Source organism: Thamnophis elegans, chromosome 13 (assembly GCF_009769535.1).
Source record: "Thamnophis elegans isolate rThaEle1 chromosome 13, rThaEle1.pri, whole genome shotgun sequence".
NCBI classification, from domain to species: Eukaryota; Metazoa; Chordata; class Lepidosauria; order Squamata; family Colubridae; genus Thamnophis; species Thamnophis elegans.
The window spans coordinates 4,460,790-4,482,458 of NC_045553.1; the positions used below are offsets into that span (position 1 = coordinate 4,460,790).

The 21,669-nt window shown below is 46.3% G+C and overlaps 1 protein-coding gene across 1 annotated transcript; it reads left to right on the forward strand.

The window, feature by feature from the left end:
• The first annotated feature begins 7,841 nt into the window (after nt 1-7,841).
• LOC116517105 (5'-AMP-activated protein kinase subunit beta-1) lies at nt 7,842-17,628 on the forward strand. Its single transcript, XM_032229889.1, has 8 exons — nt 7,842-7,927; nt 10,275-10,498; nt 11,096-11,262; nt 12,230-12,323; nt 14,540-14,654; nt 14,982-15,115; nt 16,372-16,440; nt 17,111-17,628. The coding sequence occupies exons 2-8, from the start codon at nt 10,340-10,342 to the stop codon at nt 17,186-17,188; spliced, it is 816 nt and encodes a 271-aa protein (XP_032085780.1). The 5' UTR covers nt 7,842-7,927; nt 10,275-10,339; the 3' UTR covers nt 17,189-17,628.
• The last annotated feature ends 4,041 nt before the right edge of the window (nt 17,629-21,669 follow it).

The following is a 21,669-nucleotide window of genomic DNA, read 5'->3' on the forward strand; positions in this document are numbered from 1 at the left end:
TTGTTTAATGGGAACACGAACCATTAAATAATGTGTCCATTAGGCACGTTGGATGAATAATTTACGATGTCAAACTTTCTCAATTTCTCTGCCTCTCTCTCTCTCTCTCTCTCCCCTCCCTTCCTTTCCCTTCTTCTGGATTTTCCCATCTTTATTTTATTATTATCGTTATTCTTTTCCTGCAATGCAGCACAGCATCTGAATCCAGAGACGCGGGATGTGAACGCCTCCCTTATCTTTCGAACCCGGCAAAGACGCGGGCTTCTCCTCTCCCACGAAGAAGTGATGCTCAACAAAATCAGCCCGGGTCTGGTTTAGTTCCTTTTTTTAAAACCTACAAACCTGCTCCGAGGCGTTGGGTGAAAAAAAATCTCTGTGGGATATTTGCTGGTGGTGGGAATTAGCCCTCCCCTCCCTCCCTCTGCAAAGAACCGAAAACGGGAAAAGGGAAGAGTGGGGGGAAAAAAAGACCAGTCTTTCTTACAGAATGTCTTTACCGAGTTCAATTTTGCAACCCGCAATTCTCCTTTTCACGCACGGCCGAAGTGTAACGTGCAGCTCGCCTGCCCCGCTTTTTGCACTCAAGTCCATTGGCTGTCTCCCAGGCTGCAGATCTTTGCTGGCTGAACTCTCCGGATCGGGGACAAATGCTGGACCTGACCCATTGTTGTGACCTCGGCTTCCCCCCCAAAAAAAGCACAGAGCAGATTCCTGGCCCTGACAAACAAAAAACAAACTTTTATGAAACGAATGTGAATTCCTCTCATTCACATTCAGCCAAGGCCTGGGAAACAGTCTTTCAAAGGAGTATTTATGACCACAGACCTTATCTGCCATGTCAATATTTTCCAAACGAGGTGCTGTGCAAGGAAAGAATTGGCACAGAGTCTCTGAGATTCACGGACAGATCTTCACACTCCTGAAACAAACTAACGAATGAACGAATGAACGTTAATTGTTTCCTGCAAAAGCCCACTCCCCTTTCGCTACACTTTTAGTCCCTATAGGAGGGGCCATTCACCGTCCACCTGTGGCTTTACTCCCAAGTCGACCCGGATTCCTGAGCTCTTATTTTCTTCTGGCAGCTCTGCGCATGTGCACACTGGGAACAGGCTCCAGCTGTTCCTCCGCCTCACTGCTGTCTCGCTCCGAAGGCAGCTGAGAACTGCCAGACGGTTTTGGCCCCCTCTCTGCCTCCAACACAGAGCCCTCGTCAGAGACTTCTCCAGCCTCCAGGACTGGCCCATGCTCCTCCCTAACGTCCTCACTGTCCGACTCTGCTGCCAGCTCCGCTGGCTGCTGGTGGGCCACAACACCCGCAGGACGTTAAATGGTGGACTTTCCTTGGACTTCTGGCTTCCACCCAAGAACTTGATGTAGCACCTCAGGGGCCCAGGGACGAAGGCATCCATAAGATCCCATCCTCACTAAAACGGTGTCTTCTCTGCTCGTCACCCCTACAATGTTCTATTTTGTAGACGCCAACGTCTTAACTCTGTCCTAGAATGAATTTTTCATCCTTGCATTACCTTCCGTTTCTCGTACGACAATAAGTATGTCCTAGCTCCACAATATTCTCTCTCTTTCTCTCTCTCTCTCTCTCTCTCTCTCTCTTTCTCTCTCTCTCTCTTTCTCTCTTGGGGCCAGGAATGAGCCTCTGACCCTCCTTGTAATGTGTCCGTTTTAACCGTGCCTCTTTCCAATGGCTGCTATTACCGCTCTGTCCGCGAGCTGCATAAAGCATGTATTATCCAGAGAAACGGCTGAAGGAATGAGGGTGGGAGGGGTGGGGAATAAACCCACCCTTTTTTCTGTGTCTTGCTCCGCGGAAGGAAGTAAACGCCGGGAAATTCGAAGTTCTTGCCTGCTCCTCGGACTTCTGCGAAAAGACACAGTTGTGGGAGGGGGGGGGCTGGAATGATACCCTCTCCCCCCCGGGAGAAGCGGAGAAATCCACCTAATGGGAAGGTGGCGCTGAATAGCATGCTGTTAACCGTGATAGAAAATATTAAATCTTTCAATTGTTGCCGTATCCGGAAAATCCTTTGATTCGTGGCAGGCAGGAATGTAACCGAGTCTCTTCGTTTAATGAGCAGGGTCACAGGGAAAAGGTTCGGCGGTTCCACTTGATTTTATTTTTAAGGTGATCTGGTGGTCCAGAGGGGAGAATTCAAGAACCCCCCCCCCCGGTGGTCAGGTAGCAGAAGTCAGGAGGAAAATCCTGCTCGTTAAGGGAAGCGGAGAATAAACTTGCATTAGTTTGTATGTTCTTTCCTTCCCATCATTTCAGTACAGATGTAGGCATCAGCTGGGAAGAGAGCAAAGAAGGGAGTGGGAAGTTCTTACAGAAACCCCCCCCCCAAAAAAAAAATAGCTGCAGGAATCAGGGAAACGATCGGGCATGGGGAGCAGTGAAAGCAATGCCAGGCCTCCGTTATTAAGCGAGAAATTCACTACGGGAGTTTTGCTCCCGTCTTACAACGTGTCTCGCCCCATCGGTTAAGGGAAGCACGTCTGCCGTTCTTAAACTGGTCGCTAAATGGATCTGACACGGGCTTGGCCTGTCCGAAGGTCGCAAAAGCAAATCGCCTGACTCGGGGGAACCCCGCAACGGTCGTCAATGCAAGTCTCGAAAGGTAAGCCCCACCACCACCACCACGATCCTGGGGAGACGGTGCAGAGGTGAAGAAGGGCCCCGCGCCGTTTTTTTCCCCAGCGCCGTTGTGAATTGAAACGGTCCCTAAGCGAAGCGTTGTTAGTAGGAGGACTACCTGTAGGTAGCCCACCAGATTACGCTGTTCCTGCGAGGGTGAAACCTTTCCGCTTAACGGAATGGCCTGCTTCATGCTTGCACCCAAGAACAACCTCCTTCCCCGGATGGTATTTCGGGCCTTAGACCATCCCAGCTTCTCTCGAGCTGTAATTAGCCATTTTGACACGGGACGCGGCGGCTCAGTGGCTAAGCTTGTCAATCAGAAAAGTCGGCGATTCGGCAGTTCGAATCCCTAGCGCCGCGTAACGGAGTGAGCTCCCGTTAACTTGTCCCAGCTTCTGCCAACCTAGCAGTTCGTAAGCACGTAAAAAAATGCAAGTAGAAAAATAGGAACCACCTTTGGTGGGAAGGGAACGGCGTTCCGTGAGCCTTCGGCATTGAGTCATGCCGGCCACATGACCACAGAGACGTCTTTGGACAGAGCTGGCTCTTTGGCTTTGAAACGGAGATGAGCAGCGCCCCCTAGAGTCGGGAACGACTAGCACGTCTGTGTGAGGGGAACCTTTACCTTATAGCAATTCTGACACTATTTTCTTGTCCTAAGCGTAGGGCTTGGAGTCTTCAGCTGTCAAATTCTCCCTTACCATCCAGAGCAGATTTGGGGATGGCTCAAGTCCCAAATCCCTGCCCTCCTCCTCCTCTCTCTTGCCAGGGTTTACAGGCAGAGACAGATGGGGGTGGGTGGGTGCAGAAAACTGACGTTTGCCCGACTCTGGATCAGGTTAGCCTCCTTCGGGGGTCTTAAGGACAGCTGCGCTGCAAAACAGCACCGCCTGCATATCCTTGTGTGTAATCCTAGAGAGGGCCTGCTAAATATACTCCAGGTATCTAGAGTAGGCGAGGTGAGAACCCAGTGGATATTTACACCGGAGAGAGATTTGCCTTCAACGAGTCTCAAAAAACCCCGGACCAAGTTGCCTGGAAGGCTGAAATCAGACCATGCTTGAGAGGTGTAGTTGAGCCCTCCGTGGCAACATGTGAAGCTTCACTGATGCTCCGTTAGATATGAGCCAGCCATGTGTGGTGGCAGCCCCAAAAGCCAACAGAATCCTAAGCAGCATTAAGAGAGGGATACAATCCAGATCAAGGGAGGTATTATAGCCTTAGTAAGGCCACACCTAGAGTACTGCATCCAGTTTTGGTCACCACACTGTAAAAAAGATGTTGAGACTCTAGGAAGAGGGCAGAGAAGAGCAACCAGGATGATGAGGGGACTGGAGGCTCAAACATACGATGAATGGTTGCAGGAACTGGGCGTGGCTGGTCTAGTGAAGAGAAGGACCAGGGGAGACAGGAGAGCATCTTCCAATATTTGAGAGGCTGCCCCAGAGAGGAAGGGGTCAAGCTATTCTCCAAAGCACCTTTGAAGGCCAGACAAGGAATAACGGATGGAAACTGACCAAGGAGAGATTCAACCTGGAAATCTGGAGGAATTTTCTGACAGTGAGAACAATCAACCCATGGAACAGAAGTTGTGGGAGCTTCATCCCTCGAGGCTTCCAAGAAGAGACTGGACTGCCATTTGTCAGAAATGGTGTAGGGTCTCCTGCTTGGGTGGGGGGTTGGACTAGATGACCTCCAAGGTCCTTTCCAACTCTATTTTCTATTCTATTCTATTCTCAGTCCATTATTCTATTCTATTCATTTTCTATTCTATTCATTTTCTATTCTATTCCATTCTATTCATTTTCTATTCTATTCTACTCTATTCTCATTCCGTTATTCTATTCTATCCATTTTTCCATTCTATTCATTTTCTATTGTATTCATTTTCTATTCTATTCTATTCTACTCTATTCTCATTCCATTATTCTATTCTATCCATTTTTTCCATTCTATTCATTTTCTATTCTATTCTATTCATTTTCTATTCTATTCTATTCATTTTCTATTCTATTCTACTCTACTCTATTCTCATTCCATTATTCTATTCTATCCATTTTTTCCATTCTATTCATTTTCTATTCTATTCTATTCATTTTCTATTCTATTCTATTCATTTTCTATTCTATTCTACTCTACTCTCATTCCATTCTATCCATTTTTTCCATTCTATTCATTTTCTATTCTATTCATTTTCTATTCTATTCTATTCATTTTCTATTCTATTCTATTCTACTCTACTCTATTCTCATTCCATTATTCTATTCTATCCATTTTTTCCATTCTATTCATTTTCTATTCTATCCTTTTCATTTTCTATTCTATTCTATTCTATTCTCATTCCATTATTCTATTCTATCCATTTTTCCATTCTATTCATTTTCTATTCTATTCATTTTCTATTCTATTCTATTCTACTCTATTCTCATTCCATTATTCTATTCTATCCATTTTTTCCATTCTATTCATTTTCTATTCTATTCTATTCATTTTCTATTCTATTTTATTCTATCCATTTTCTATTCTATTCTATTTTATTCTATTCATTTTCTATTCTATTCCATTCCTATTTTATTCTCACATGACCCCAAGACACTGCATCCGTCATAACTACATGCCAGTTGCCAAGTCTCTGAATTTTGATCATATGATTGCGGAGAATGCTACAATGGTAATAAGTGTGAAAAAACACTCATAAGTCACATTTTCCACAGGTGGTGTAACTTAAAACCCTCACTAAAAGAACTGCGGGTACAAGCCTATGTTTGAATGAGACTGAAATTGGGTTAGTTTTTGGGTTTCCCATAGTACACCAAACCAACACGAAATGAAACACATTTGTTTCTAGTTTTAATACTCATAATTTAATTTAATTCATTTAATACCCGTTTTAATACTATTTGCCTCTCTTGGGATTTTGGGGAAGGTCTCAACCTGTGGATATAATAAACGCCGATTCCAGTTTAAGCTTCTGACAGATTGTGCAACCATCCATACCAGAAGTGGGTTCCTACCAGTTCGCACCTATTCAGTAGAACCGGTTCATCAAATCTACCGAACCGGTTAGAAGAGGTTCCACCAGTGGACCCGGAAAGCAGGCCACACCTACAGAAGAGGTTCCAAATTTTTTTGAAACCCACCACTGACACAGACTCACACAGAGAGAGAAAGAGAAAGAGAAAGAAAGGGAGGAAGAAAAAAAGAAAAAAAGAAAGAAAAAGTGAGAGATGAAAGAAAAAAAGGAAAAAGGGAGAGACAAAAGGAAGGAGAGAGAGAGAGAGAGAGAGAGAAAGAAAGAAAGAAAACACATGGCCGGCAAGCCACTCCCACCAGGTCACATGGCCATCAAGCCACTCCCACAAAGGAGGCCACACCCACAGAGTAGGTTCAAAAAATTTTTGAAACCCACCACTGATCCATACCTGGAGACAGGTATACAAAATAGAACAACGGCGATAAAAAGAAAGCAGCGCCAATAACCATAGGCAACTTGGTTGCCATCCCATAACATCCGAAGCACCACTTAAATACCATCGGCATTGACAAAATCCCCATCAGTCAATTGCAATAGGCAGCTTTACTCAGAATAGCTTAGAGCAGGGCTCCCATACCTTTCAGACCTCAGGAATCACTAAATTCCTAATTTTAAATCCCGCGGACCACTAGTACGATCTGCCTAATGACCGGCTGGGTGGGCGTGGCTAGGTGGTCATGTGACTGGGTGGGTGTGGCCAACTCGCTGTCACTCACATCGAGGGGCACCTTGCCAGCCTCTACTCGCCCCTCCCCTCCCAGCCACTCCTCGCCTGCCCACCCAGGGTCCTTAGGGCCCCAACAGGGACCAGTTGCTGGAGCTAAGCAGCCCCCCAGGAGGAAGAGTTGGCAAAACAGCTCAGTTCAAATTGGATCTGACCGAGAAGGAGGCTCAGCAGAAGCACCTCACTGAGGACTAGGAGCATAGGCTTTCCAAGCAGAGGGAAGATCTGCGGGAGTGCAAGGCCAGGTGCCGGTGCCTGGCGGCTCAGCGGGCTGAGATGGTCAGCCAGTTCCAGGCCAGGATGCCGTCCCACTGGAACGAGGCCCTCCGGCTCTTCCCCACCAGTGGTGCTTCCCCCCAGCCTTCGCCCAAAGCCCCCCACCAGGAAGCCGAAACAGACCCCAAGTCGGAATTTCTGCCCCCCTCCGACCCGCACAAAAAGACCCCAAAGGGGGAGACTCTTTACAGCAACACAAGCATTCATTGCACGTATCCATCCCAGGGGCCGCAGTTTGAGGACCTCTGATTTAGTGCAATATAAAAAACGCAAATATGTTTTCTGCAGACCACCAATATTTTCCAGTGGTTCACGGACTACCAGTTGGTCACTGCTGGCTTAGAGACCTTTTAACGCCATCCAATATCAACATGATGTAGAGTTTCCTACCTGAGCAGATTCGGGGTTGGACTAGAAGACCTCCAAGGCTCCCCGCAACGCTGTTATTCTGTTCGAAGAACGTTGCTTCCAAACCTCTGCTGTGGTCTTTGGGAAGGGTTCAAAAGGTGGACAGAAATCGCCCACTTGAGTCAACATCTGGATGAATAACCGGGGGAATCAATGCTCACCAGAACATCTGTGGTAACAAGGCTGCCTCCTTGTCTGAGCCTATATTCTGGGTTTAGCTTCGGGGCAAATTGCTGCTTCTCCCCCACTTGTCTGAAGTGTTTGAGCAAAGGGGGGTGGACTAGAAGACCTCCAAGGTCCCTTCCAGCTCTATTCTGATTGAACTGCCAGAGTCAAAATCAGGAATCTGATTTCTGTGCAGGTTTTTCTTTTTTAAATGCTGGTCAATATAATAATGGCAAGAGTGCAAGCGTGCACGGGAGAAAGAAGCCCTCCCCCCCCCCTCTTCTGGCTGCACCCCAATTCTCACACGCGCGTATAAAGCCCAGCCCAGCCTTTTCAAATTTGCCCCCACATTGAAGCAGGGTGGACTTCAACTCCCAGCATTCCCCGGCCGGCGTGACTCCCTCTCCCCCCCCCACTTCCACCTATCATTCTTTGCTGCCCCCTCCTGGCCGATTAAGTGTCATAGCAAGCCCCGGGAGCCGAGAACGAAGGAAAAGAGCCCTCGGGCTCTGAGGCGCATGCGCGTACCTAAACGTGACCGGCGACTTCCTCTTACAGGAAGCGGAAAGAGAGGCAGCGGAGGGGCGTGGCCGGAAGGCGGAGTCCGGAAGTGAAGGGACCGGGTGGTTTTTGCGGTCTGCATCGGCGGCTCACCGGGCGCAAGGTGACTTGGGGGTTCCTGAGCATGTGCAGAGCGCGGCGGCCGGCCCTGGGGAAGCCGGGTGCAGGGCTGCTTCATCGGCGCCTCCTTTGTCGCGCAAGGAGCGAGGGTTGGGGTGTTGGGTTTGGGAGCCCTTACCCCCCTACTTCCCCCACTTAGACTTAACAGCCCTGCGAGGTAGGACCTAAAGGCTCTTGGGTCTCCATGGCGCCCCCTTTCCCCGGGTTTCTCTGGGCTGCCTGGATTTTATACAGGTAGGAATGGAATAGGAATAATAATAGAATAGAAAAAGATAATAGAAAAGATAAGAATAAGAATAATAGAACAGGATAAGAATTGAATAGCAATAATAGAAAATAAATAATAGAATAAGACATCGAATAAAAAATAGAATTAGAAATAGAATAGAAAAAGAAAAGAAAAAGAATAATAGAATAGATGAGGATAAGAATAATAGAATAGGAAGACTTGAATAGAAATAGTAGAAAAGAAATAATAGAATAAGGAATACAATAAAAATAGAATTAGAAATAGAATAGAAAAAGAATAAAAAAGAACAATAGAATGGATAAGAAAAGAATAGATAAGAATAGAATAAGAAAATAAGAATAATAGTAGAATAGAATAAGAATTGAATAGCAATAATAGAAAAGAAATAATAGAATAAGAAACAATTAGAAATAGAATAGAAAAAGAAAAAGAATAATAGAATAGATGAGAATAAGAATAATGGAATGGGAAGAATCGAATAGAAATAGAAAAGAAATAATAGAATAAGAATTACAATAAGAAATAGAATTAGAAATAGAATAGAAAAAGAACAGAAAAAAGAAATAATAGTAGATACGAATAATAGAATAGAAAAGAATAGAATAAGAAAATAAGAATAATAATAGAATAAGAATTGAATAGAAATAGTAGAAAAGAAATAATAGAATAAGAAATACAATAAAAATAGAATTAGAAATAGAATAGAAAAAGAATAAAAAAGAACAATAGAATGGATAAGAAAAGAATAGATAAGAATAGAATAAGAAAATAAGAGTAATAATAGAATAGAATAAGAATTGAATAGGATTAATAGAAAAGAAATAATAGAATAAGAAATAGAATAAAAAATAGAATTAGAAATAGAATAGAAAAAGAATAATAGAATAGATGAGAATAAGAATAATGGAATAGGAAGAATCGAATAGAAATAGAAAAGAAATAATAGAATAAGAATTACAATAAGAAATAGAATTAGAAATAGAATAGAAAAAGAACAGAAAAAAGGAATAATAGAATAGATACGAATAATAGAATAGAAAAGAATAGAATAAAATAATAATAATAGAATAGAATAAGAATCGAATAGCAATAATAGAAAAGAAATAATAGAATAAGAAATAGAATAAAAAATAGAATTAGAAATAGAATAGAAAAAGAAAAGAAAAAGAATAATAGAATAGATGAGAATAAGAATAATGGAATAGGAAGAATCGAATAGAAATAGAAAAGAAATAATAGAATAAGAATTACAATAAGAAATAGAATTAGAAATAGAATAGAAAAAGAAAAGAAAAAAGGAATAAGAATAGATACAAATAATAGAATAGAAAAGAATAGAATAAGAAAATAAGAATAACAATAGAATAAGAATTGAATAGAAATAGCAGAAAAGAAATAATAGAATAAGAAATACAATAAAAATAGAATTAGAAATAGAATAGAAAAAGAAAAGCAAAAGAATAATAGATGAGAATAAGAATAATAGAATGGGAAGAATTGAATAGAAATAGTAGAAAAGAAATAATAGAATAAGAAATACAATAAAAAATAGAATTAGAAATAGAATAGAAAAAGAAAGGAAAAAAATAGTAGAGAAGAATAGAATAGAGAAGAATAGAATAAGAAAATAAGAATAATAATAGAATAAGAATTGAATAGAAATAGCAGAAAAGAAATAATAGAATAAGAAATAGAATAAAAAATAGAATTAGAAATAGAATAGCGATAAGGAATAGAATTAGAAATAGAATTAGAAATAGAATAAACACCCTCACATTTTGTAAACATTTAAGTATATCTTTTCACGTGACAACACTGAAGAAATGACATGTATATTATTATTATTGCTATAACTATTGTTTTCTTCAGCCAAGCACCTGAATTTTGATGGGGACGCTGCAACGGTCGTAAGGCTGAGAAACAGCCATGCGCCCATGTTTTTTCAGCGCCATCGTAACTTCAAACGGTCAATAAACGGACTGTTTTGTGAGCCAAGGTCTATCTGCCTGTTCCCCTCAAGGCATCTGATGGTTTTCTTTAGTTAAAGTTTGTTTCCTCCTCTTCTTCCTTCTTTTACAAGGTCAACTAGCCAGCCACCGAAATAAAAGATTGCCCATCGCCATCCCCTGACCCCCCTCGACAGCCATGGGGAACACCAGCAGTGAACGCCAGGGGGGTGAGCGCCAGGGGGGTCACAAGACCCCTCGAAGAGACAGCCCTGGGGGATCAAAGGAGGGAGACAGGCCCAAGATTTTGATGGACAGTCCCGAAGATGCTGACCTCTACAATGCTGAAGAAATGAAGGTAGGTGACATTTCTTGCTGCGGAAGAAATATCCTAACGATGAACGTTACTACCTCAAAAACCCAATATTCCCCATCCATATCTGGGAATGAGAGTGCCGCGGTGGCCTAGAGGTAGAGCTCTCGCCTCACAATCAGGAGGCTGTGAGTTCAATCCTAGGTAGAGGCAGATATTTCTCTTTCTCTCTCTCTCTCTCGGCACAATGAGAATATGTCTGCTGAATAAAACTCCGCATTGGCAACAGGAAAGGCATCTGGCCAGTAAATATTCAGTTGTCCAGACTCCACCCCCACAATCTCACAGACAACTATGAGAAAGAGATGTGGGAACTTTGAACCCAGGCCATCAGTAGCTTTTGGGGAGTCCATCGTAACTTTGAACGGCCATTAAACCCCCAGTCGTAAGATGAGGACAACCCAAAGTAGCCGGGAGGCCAAGCTGTCATCCTTGGTGTGCTGATATACGGTAGACCCTGCCTGGAAGTCCCATCTCCTCTTTAGGGGACGGGACCCGTAGCAAGGCCTCCGATGTTACCACGGTCTCTCACAAGCTATGATCTCTCGGAACGAAACCTGGCCTGTTTCTGCTGTTTTCTAGGCTTCGATGGAGAAGCACGAATTCCTCGCTTGGCAACACGATCTGGAGGTGAGCGACAAGGCTCCCACCCAGGCCCAGCCGACTGTCTTCCGGTGGACTGGCGGAGGCAAGGAAGTTTATTTATCGGGCTCCTTCAACAACTGGAACAAACTCCCGCTGACTCGGAGGTAAACCGGGAGTCTCTCGAGCTTCCTATCCCGTGGGGGAAGAATTGGTTCGTACAGGAGCGGCGTTGGTTAGAGAGAGAGAAAAAAAGTTGGAGAGAGAAAGAGGGAGAGAGAAAGAAAGAGGGAGAGAGAAAAGGAGAGAGAAAGAAAGAGGGAGAGAGAGAGAGAAAAGGAAGAGAGAGAAAGAGGGAGAGAGAAAGAGGGAGAGAGAGACAGAAAGAGAGAAAGACGAGAGAGGGAGAGAGAGAGAGAGAGAAAGAGGGAGAGAAAGAAAGAGGGAGAGAAAGACGAGAGAGGGAGAGAGAGAGAGAGAAAGACGAGAGAGAGAAGAGGGAGAGAAAGAGGGAGAGAAAGAGGGAGAGAGAGAGAGGAGATGAGAGAGGGAGGGAGAGAGAGGGGGGGAGAGAGAGAAAGAAAGAGAGAGAGAGAGAGAAAAGAGAGAGAAAGAGGGAGAGAGAAAGAGGGAGAGAGAGAGACAGAAAGAGAAAGAGAGACGAGAGAGGGAGAGAGAGAGAAAGAAAGAGGGAGAGAGAAAAAAGAGGGAGAGACGAGAGAGGGAGAGAGAGAGAAAGAAAGAGGGAGAGAGAAAGAGGGAGAGACAGAGAGAGAGAAAGAGGGAGAGAGAGAAAGAGGGAGAGAGAAAGAGACACAGAGAGAGACGAGAGAGGGAGAGAGAGAAAGAAAGAGGGAGAAAGAAAGAGGGAGAGAGAGAAAGACGAGAGAGAGAGAGAGAGAGAGAGAGAGATATGCTTTATCCATCCCATAAATAGGCAGTGGAACATTTGGGTTGATTTGGTGGCGCTTGACATTTCCCCAACCGCCCCTTCGTCTTGATTACAGGAGATGCTTTTTCTTCCGCTTTTATTCCCCCCCCCCCCATTTTTTTTAGTTTTCTGGAGGAAAACAAGAGTGTTAACAGGTTGTGTCTTTCCTCCCCCCCCCAACCTCCCCCTCCTGCTTGTCGCAGCCACAACAATTTCGTAGCCATCCTCGATCTCCCAGAAGGCGAACACCAGTACAAGTTCTTCGTAGACGGACAGTGGACACATGATCCTTCCGAGGTGAGGCCTCATTATTATTATTATTTTTAATGGGGAATGAACAAACAAATGGACGGCTTCCCGTTTTGACGGCTGGCACTTGAGCTTCTTCCCCGGATTCCAATTAAAAAGTATCTTCTTGTCATTTTGGTTTTTTTGGGGGGGGGGGAGAATAACGACTGTGGCCCAGCTGCTCTTGAAAGGGCTATCCTGCAGGATTTATGTATTCGTAGCGATAAATCTCTCGCAATCTGTTCTGGCACAAAAGTTGTTACCTGATTTCCTAAAGTCGCAAAGAACGAAGTCAAAACGGTGAAGATGGTTCAGAAAAGATAAGAGGCTTGGTTTCACTAGGCTGCCCCTCCTCCTCCTCCCCCTCCCCAAGAGAAGAATATTTATAGGGCTGGAAAGGACCCTGGAGGTTTCTAGTCCAGTGGTCTCCAACCTTGGCCACTTTAAGACTTGTGGACTTTGCTTTGCTGGCTGAGGAATTCTGGGAGTTGAAGTCCACAAGTCTTAAAGTGGCCAAGGATGGAGACCACTGCTCTAGTCCAACCCCCTGCTCAAGGCAGGAGTCCTTATACCAGGGATAGCGAACCTTTTTGCCACCGAGTGGCCAAACTGGAACGCACATGCGCCACAGGCTCAGAAACTCAAAGGCCAGCTGGTTGGCGCGCATGCACAAATGGGCTGGCCACCTGGTTTTGGGGTTCCTGGTACTCCAGTGTTGTGGCCCAGCAGGAGCCGTTGGAGCTGCCACCAGATTCCGACAGCGAGGGGCCCTATGAGTCAGCTCTGGAGGATGTGGAGGGCCCTGGACAGGGTTCCGACTCCGAGTAGGGCGCAGAGAGGCTGGTTGGCCACCAGGGGGCACCTGAGCCTTGGACCAGTGGGGAGGAGACAAGGGAGAGTGAGCCGGAGAGTGAGTTGTTCCTGGATGCACGCCATCGAAGAGCTACTAGGCGTCAGGAACAATTACGCAATTACAGGAGGTAATTGCACTCAGCTGGTGGCCATTAGGCTCCTCTCCAGACTATAAAAAGACTACTTGTGCACACGCCCTTCTTACAGAAGTCAACGCAGGAACGAATGTCGGAGAACATTGTTATGAGCTTGGCAGGCTGGATTGTTGCCAAGCCTTATCTGTGTTTATTGCTGCCCAAGCTTGCCTGTGGCGGTTTGCTGCCAAGGACCCGTCTTTCTGTTAATTAAATGCCGTAACTTATCTTTGGCTCGGAGTGTGCTTTGGTGTGGGATGAGGGGGGGTCAGAACACTCCGGCATGCACGAAGATCAGCTGGATGGCGTGCATACGTGCTATAGGTTCTCCATCAGGCCTTGTCCCATCTTTTCTTAAAAGCCTCCAGTGATGGAGCCACTCACAACTTCCAAAGGCAAAGCCGTCCAACTGATTCATTATTATCTTGGTCAGGAAATTCCTCCTTAGTTCAGGCTGGAACTTTCTTTAACAAGCATCCACCTGTTGCTCCTTTTGTCACCTTTCCCATACACTTAAGAGACTTTTAAGCTGAGCTTTCCATTTGAAAGGCTAATATTTGGGGAGGTAAACTCAGTGGCTAAGACGCTGAGCTTGTCAAGCAGAAAGATCGGCCATTCGGCAGTTCGAATCCCTAGCGCCGCGTCACAGAGTGAGCTCCCGTTAACTTGTCCCAGCTTCTGCCAACCTAGCAGTTCGAAAGCAGGTAAAAAATGCAAGTAGAAAAATAGAAAACCACCTTTGGTGGGAAGGGAGCAGCGTTACGTGCGCCTTTGGCATTTAGTCATGCCGGCCACATGACCACGGAGACGTCTTCAGAGAGCGCTGGCTCTTCGGCTTTCAAACGGAGATGAGCAACGCCCCCTAGAGCCGGGAACGACTAGCACATATGTGCGAGGGGAACCTTTACCTAAATATAGAGCAACTTGAGTGGTCCGGTGGCTTAGAGACAGAGCTGTCACCTCACAATCCGTGAGGCTGGGAATTCGACCCTAGGTAGAGGCAGAGATTTCTCCCTCTCTCTCTGGGCACAATGAGAATCTATCTGCCGAACGAAACTCCACATTGGCGACAGGTGGGGCATCCGGCCAGTCAACACTCATCTCCATTCAGTTGGCCAGACTACACCCTGCAAGGGATTATCAGGTTGTTAAAAAGAGAAAAACGGAAGCTTGAATTGCTTGAATGTTTGAATTGCTCTAACAAGCTTTCCTGCTGGATTTAACCACCTCTCTTCCTAGCCTGTCGTGACCAGCCAACTAGGAACCGTCAATAATGTGATCCAAGTGAAGAAGACCGACTTCGAAGTCTTTGATGCTTTAATGGTCGATTCCCAAAAGTGCTCCGACGTGTCAGGTTAGTGGCGGGTGCAAGGATTTGAGAAGGGAAGTGAGGACAGCAGATTCTGTTTATTGCAAGATCTAATCCGGGTCGGTCACTTGGACCACAGGTTTACTCTTCCGAGCTTTCGGAGTCGCCCTGGACCCCGTCCTCTCTATTGGAATATGTGCTTTGGGCTCTTTGATGAGTTTATTGATGTGGTGCCTTCCTATTGGTTGATCGGGGTGCCGATGGCCGGCGATTGGCCAGAATTCTGGGAGTTGGAAGTCCACAAGTTTTCAAGTTGCCAAGCTTGGGCATCGTTGATGAAGTATGTTCCCCTCTTTTGTTTCCCCTCCCCAGAATTGTCGAGCTCGCCCCCCGGACCGTATCACCAGGACCCCTACATCGTCAAGCCGGAAGAGAGGTTCAAGTCGCCCCCAATCCTTCCTCCCCACCTGTTGCAAGTCATCCTCAACAAAGACACTGGGATTTCCGTAAGTAGAGTGTAGAGAAGCAGGTAACAAACACGCAACCCTCCTTGGCCTTCTCCAGTTGTGTTGAAACTACAGCTGCCAGCGTTCTCGGGGGCGTGAAACAATGGAAGCCTATGCTAAGTATTTGTGCGTGTGTATACGTGTACGCTACTTCAAATAGTACACCCGACAGAGCTTTTTCAGACCTTTAAGGAGGCTGCCTCCTCTTTCTTTCAAGAAGCTTTAAAACCGGAGAGGAGTCTCCAAGACGGCTTCATAAATTGATATCTGTTCTTGTAACACCTCTGTCAACTCGCAAAGCATCCCTGGCCTGCTCTCGAGTTGCCATAGGAAAAGTGGGAACAGGAAACCGATGAATCGGCACGGCAGCAAAAGACAGGTGCACATTCCAGAGTTCTCTCTCTCAAGGATGTCTCCCAGGGTTGCTTACAACAGCCGGAGGGGAGTGATCCCCTCCAACACGGGAAACTGTCCCATTGGTGAATGTGGTTGATGACACACACACGGGGGGAGGCGGGAAACGGGTCATAATTGGGTCGTAAATTACATGGTGTCAGAACTGGCTTCCCTTGGGAACGTGCCGACATGAAGCTAATAAATAACTGGATTTCTTTTGAAGCTTGGCTGGAGGCTCATGATTTAATTAGGGCATCCGTCGGAACCCTAACAACCTCTTTTAATGCAGGCGGTCCTCAACTTTCGATGCTAATTGGGATCGGAAGCGCTGTTGCTAGACGTTAAGTGAGCGCCCCCCCCCTCCCCCCAATTTACAGCCTAGTTTTTAACAATTGAGCCCAAAACTGAGGTTGCTAAGCGAGGCATTCGTCAAGGGAGCTTTGCCCCATTTTACAACTTGATTCTCTGCCACATTTATTAAGTGAACCGCTGCAGTTGAGTCACACGGCCATTAAGCGAATCCAGCTTCCCCCTTTTGCGTGTTGGAAGGTCGTAACAAAGGGAATCGCAGGACTCTGGGACATCCTAAACCCAAGTCCGTTGTCAAGCATCCAAATATATCAATCCCGCGACCATGGGAATGCTGCAAATGGCCTGAAGTCCCTTTTTTCAGTGCTTGTAAAAACTTTTTACAAAGTTTTTGTAACTTTGAACGGTCACTAAGGGAACTGTTGAATGTAGAGGACTACCTGTACTGGGGTTGGGGGGCAGGAAGAAAGCCTAACATCTGGCTGAGTGAACATCCCGTCTATGGGTCCTTTTCGAAGTCACAGTCCTAACCCAAATCTCTTGATTTTTAGTGCGACCCGGCGCTCCTTCCTGAACCTAATCATGTCATGCTAAACCACCTCTACGCCCTCTCCATCAAGGTAAGAGTGTTCCGGCACGCAAGCGGAGGAGGCAGCAGGGTCAGACAGTGAGGAGGGTTGGGGAGGAACCTAGGCCAGTCCTGGAGTCTGGGGAAGGCTCTGATGAGGGATCTGTGTCGGAGGCAGAGAGGGGGCCAGGGCCGTCTGACAGTTATCAGCTGCCTTTAGAGTCAGAAACGGTAAGGCAGAAGAACAGCTGGAGCCTGTTCCTAGTGTGCGCATGGGCAGAGCTGCCAGGGGAAGGGAACAAGTCAGAAATCAGGGTAGACCTGGGAATAAGGCCACAGGTGGAAGGTGAATGGCCCTCCCAGAGGAAATAAAAGAGGAGCGAAAGGGGAGTGGAGTTTGCAGGAGACAATTAGTTCGCTTCATTGGTTCATGACTCTCCAAGACCTCTTGCTAAGTTCTGCAGAGATCGGCCTGGCAGCTCTCCAAGTCAGATAAGGTCTGTGACTGTAAATCCTCCCTTGAAAGAACTGGCTGGATGAGAATGAGCAGAATCCAGTCAATTAATAAAAGGGTTTTTTTTTTGTTGGGACCAAGACTTTGCTTCAGGCTCTCAGGGAAGCCCAGGTCAGAACAGAGAGGCCTCCCTCGCCGCTACAGGGCCCTCCTTTTGACGGTTCTTCTGTCTTCTGAACTTCTCTTCCCTCTCTTGTCCTCTCCTTAGGATGGCGTGATGGTGCTCAGTGCCACCCACCGTTACAAGAAGAAATACGTGACCACGTTGCTGTACAAGCCCATATGAGAGAGGGCAGGGACAGCGGACTCGTCCGAGAGAGAGGAATTGCTGTCACAAATCACCCCAGCATCATCCTTGCTGTTAAAACCGTCCCGTCCCATTCCCCCAGCACACACACACAGACACAGAGAGAGAGAGAGTATCCCGTTTAGTTGAACTGGTGCCTTGCTTTCTCCCCACCTGTTCTTTGGATCCAGATTTAGCAGCTGTGGTTTTGCTCCCATCAAGCGTGAAGCTGCCTGCAAGACACCCAGAGGACATCCAAACTGTGTGGGCCAGTTGAACCGTCGAGAATTAAATCCTCCCAACGCTTCCCACCCCAAGGTCACAGGATGGCTTAACGGCTGCCAAAGAGGGACAAGGGGGTCTCGAATCCTGAAAACGTCCGTCTCGTCATCCTAGACCTGTTCCGTCACCCCGTCACCTGTTTCGTTTTTAATTTTTTTTTAAAAAAAATCAACCGTTTGGAGCTCAAGATCACAGCAGCAATAAGGGCCAAAGGAAGCGGGGAGCAGCCCACTTCCCACATTTCTCTCTCATTGGCAGGGGAAGTTGGTGCTTTCAATGGCTGGGTGTATCTTCAGCCGTCCCAACAGCTTTATTCCTCGGGATGGAATCAGCTCAAACGGGCAGCAGCCAGAAACTAGTATTTTAGCCCCGCCGGTCTATCTTAAGTTTGATATTTATCCCTGTTTGGAAAGGGGTTTTAATAAATGCACCGCGGAAAAAAAAAGGTGTGGCGCCTTTCTCTTTCTGCCCGCCTCCAAAGTTTGACACATTTTCGGAGTGTTTTATTGCTCGTGTTGAGAGGCTTGGCGTTTTTTAAAGTAGGGCTAAGGTAAGAGATCTGTGGGGCCGAGTGAATCCATCTTCCCACCCGTAGAAAAGCAAAGTTGGTTTTTGGCGGTTTCCTAAGCCTGTTGTGGCCCGCCAGAGGAGCTGGCAGCAGATTCGGACAGTGAGGAGGTTGGAGAGGAGCATGGGTTAATAGCAGTTAGCAGTAAGACTTATATACTGCTTCATAGGTCTTTCAGCCCTCTCTAAGCGGTTTACAGAGTCAGCATATCGCTCCCACAGTCTGGGTCTTCATTTCACCCACCTCGGAAGGATCGAAGGCTGAGTCAACCTTGAGCCGGTGAGATTAGAACCGCTGAACTGCAGATAACAGTCAGCTGAAGTGGCCTGCAGTACTGCACCCTAACCACTGCGCCACCTCGGCTCTTTTAATCCTGGAGGATTGGACGAGGGCTCTGCCTCGGAGGCCGGGGTGGTGGGGGCTATCTGGCAGTTCTCAGCTACCTTCAGAGCTAGAGAGCAGTGAGGCAGAGGAACAGCTGGAGCCTGTTCCCAGTGTGCCCATGCGCAGAGCTGCCAGGAAAAGGGAACAGCTCAGAAATCAGGGTTGACTTGGGAGTAAAGCCAGTTGGACGATGAATGGCCCCTCCCATAGGGAATAAAAGAGGAGCAAAAGGGGAGGGGTTTTTTTCAGGAAACAATTCATTTGTTCATTTCAGGAGTGTGAAGATCTGTCTGTGAATCTGAGACTCTGTGACAAGTCTTTCCTTGCACAGCACCTCATTTGGGAAAATAATTGACATGGAAGCTTTCCAAGCAAGATAAGATCTGTGGTCATAAATACTCCTTTGAAAGATTGTTTGCCAGGCCTTGGCTGAATGTGAATGAGGAATTCACATTCCTTTAATAAAAGGGGTTTTGTCAGGACCAGGACTCTGCTTCCTGCTTTTTGGGGAAGCCTCAATCAGAACAAAGCCAGGGGATTTCGGATGCAAGGAAGAATGGGAATAACTAGGGTGGAATTTCAAAGGGCAGAAGGTGAGTTACAAAGGAAATGGACTGGGATAATGGCCAAGGAAAACCTTCACTTCGTCACGATTTTATGCTTCGAGCGGAAATAATACAGGAAGTCCTCGGCTTACGACCACAATGGAGCCCAAATGGTTTTGTCGCTAAGCGAGACATTGGTGGAGTTAATTTTACCTTACTCTACCAACTTTCCTGCCACAGGAATCATTGCAGCTGTTAGTCACCCGGTTGTTAAGTGAATCTAGCTTGGCTCGTCGGGAAGGTGGCACTGCGACCGTCGTAACCATGAGTCAGTTGCCTAGCGTCTGAAATTTTGATCATGTGACTGCGGGGATGCTACCGCCATCCTGAAGCGTGAAAAGCGGTCCTTAGTCACTTCAGTGCCGTTGTAACCGGTCACTAACTGAACCGTTGTTGAGGACTACCTGGAATTGAAATACAGGCAGGACGACGGGGTGGGTGGGGGGGAGACAACCAGATTACAAATCTCAGGGACGGGACAGAAAGAGAGGCACGAATCCTTCCATTAAGTGAATTTTGGTGTTTTTTTTTTTCTGTGCACATCCAAAGAAAAATAAGGAACATTTTGTAAAAACAAGCTTTGCCGTTCATTTATACATTCAAAGACTAGGCACAACAGAAGTCAAAGCAGGATTTTGGTTCTTTAATGGAGAGAGCATCGCTATGAGCCCAATGTCAATCCAAGGGGAAGAGTCCTTACGGGTCACCTGCCACAGGTACACAATTTGAAAGGAGCCACTGGGGGGGGGGGGGGGGACGGAATCCTTGAAGCTGACTTGCTTGCATTTAGGCCTTTCTCAATCTTGGCGGCTTTATAAGATGCATGGACTTCAACTCCCAGAATTCCCACAACCAGCCTTGGGAGAGTTCCGGGAGTTGAGATCTGCCCGCGGTGGCTGGGGCGGGGGGAAATCTGGGAGTTGAAGTCCGCACAGCTTGGAAGTCGCTACGGTCGAGAAATCTTGGATACGAGACGAACGGATACATAAGACGCGCTCCCTGTAGAAGTAGTTCCGTCGAACCCTGGATAAACTAGCTTTGTTTTTTAAAAATAGAGCTATTTACATGAGAAGCGGAGCTTTTTGTCCCCTCGCCAAGCAGGACTTGTTCCTGAGGTGTACATCCTGAATTGTGTTAGAAGGGGTTTTTTGGGGGGAGGGGGGAACACAACAAAAAACTGAAGCACCAAATAGGACAAGGGAACTCGCTTGGCTGGCTGGGAGAGAAGATAAAGTTGTGATTTCAAATCAACCGGCAGCGTAGGGGTAAAATGCTACCGGTTCAGGCCGGTTCGCCTGAAAGGGTAGTAAAAAAAAATGCTACCTGTTCGCTCGAACCGGTAGCAAAAAAAAATGCTACCCTTCGATCGAACGGCAGCAAAAAAAATGCTATCCTTTCGCTCGAACTGTTAGCAAAAAAAAATGCTACCCTTTCGCTCAAACGGGTAGCAAAAAAAATGCTACCCTTTCGCTCAAACTGGTAGCAAAAAAAATGCTACCTTTTCGCTCAAACCGGTAGCAAACAAAATGCTATCCATTCGCTCGACAGCAGCAAAAAAATTGCTATCCTTTCACTCGAACCGGTAGCAAAAAAAAAGGCTACCCTTTCGCTCGAACCAGTAGCAAAAAAAAATGCTACCCTTTCGCTCGAACCGGTAGCAAAAAAAAAATGCTACCCTTTCGCTCGAACCGGTAGCAAAAAAAATGCTACCCTTTTCGCTCGAACCGGTAGCAAAAAAAATGCTACCCTTTCGCTCGAACCGGCAGCAAAAAAAATGCTGCCGGTAGTCAGCGGTATGACAAATCAGCTGCGCCGTGCGATTTATATTCACTAGAAATCACGCGGCACAGCTGATTGTCGCATAGCAGACTCAGAGAGGCTTCTTAGCACCTGCGGGGTGCCTGCACACAAAGTGTGCTGTTGGCACGCATGCGCGCGCGAAGCAAACCGGTAGCAGATTTCAGAGCAACTCACCCCTGGGACAGCGCCATCGTGGGACTGGCCAACAGGTTGCAGGAAGCTGGTGGGATTGCCAATCCTGCTTGTAACGGAGAAGGTAGGACAACTTCTCCACGAAGCAACATCGTCTGTGGCTGAACGCTCACTTGAGCAACTTTTGGGAAACGATAGTTGCATTCAAAAATAACAATAATGATATTTCACCATCTTTTCCCCAATTCCGCTGTCAGGGAAGTAGAAATTACCAGAGGGACGGGGTGGGACTGCTTGTCAGAGGGAGCTCCAGTTTTGGAAATAGGGAGGGATTTCCCGACAGTGAGAACAATGAACCAGTGGAACAGCTTCCCACCAGAAGTTACGGGCGCTCCCATTCGCTGGTGGTTTTCAAGAAGACATTGGGCAGCTTACATTTGTCCAGTTTCAAAGAAAATAAACTTAAAATGAGGACAACTGGACTCAAGTATATTTGGTCATGGACGTATTTGTCCAGGTAGTTGTAAAGATTCCAGCTTCGGGCACAGGGATGGACTAGAAGACCTCCAAGGTCCCTTGATTTCACGATTTATGAAATTAGGAATAATTCAACCAGAGGTTTTATGTTTTTTTTCTTTTAAAGGCAGTGGTGATGTAGGAAGACTCTAGGATAAGTTTGAAATTATAGATTCCAGCCGGAAGGAAAAAGA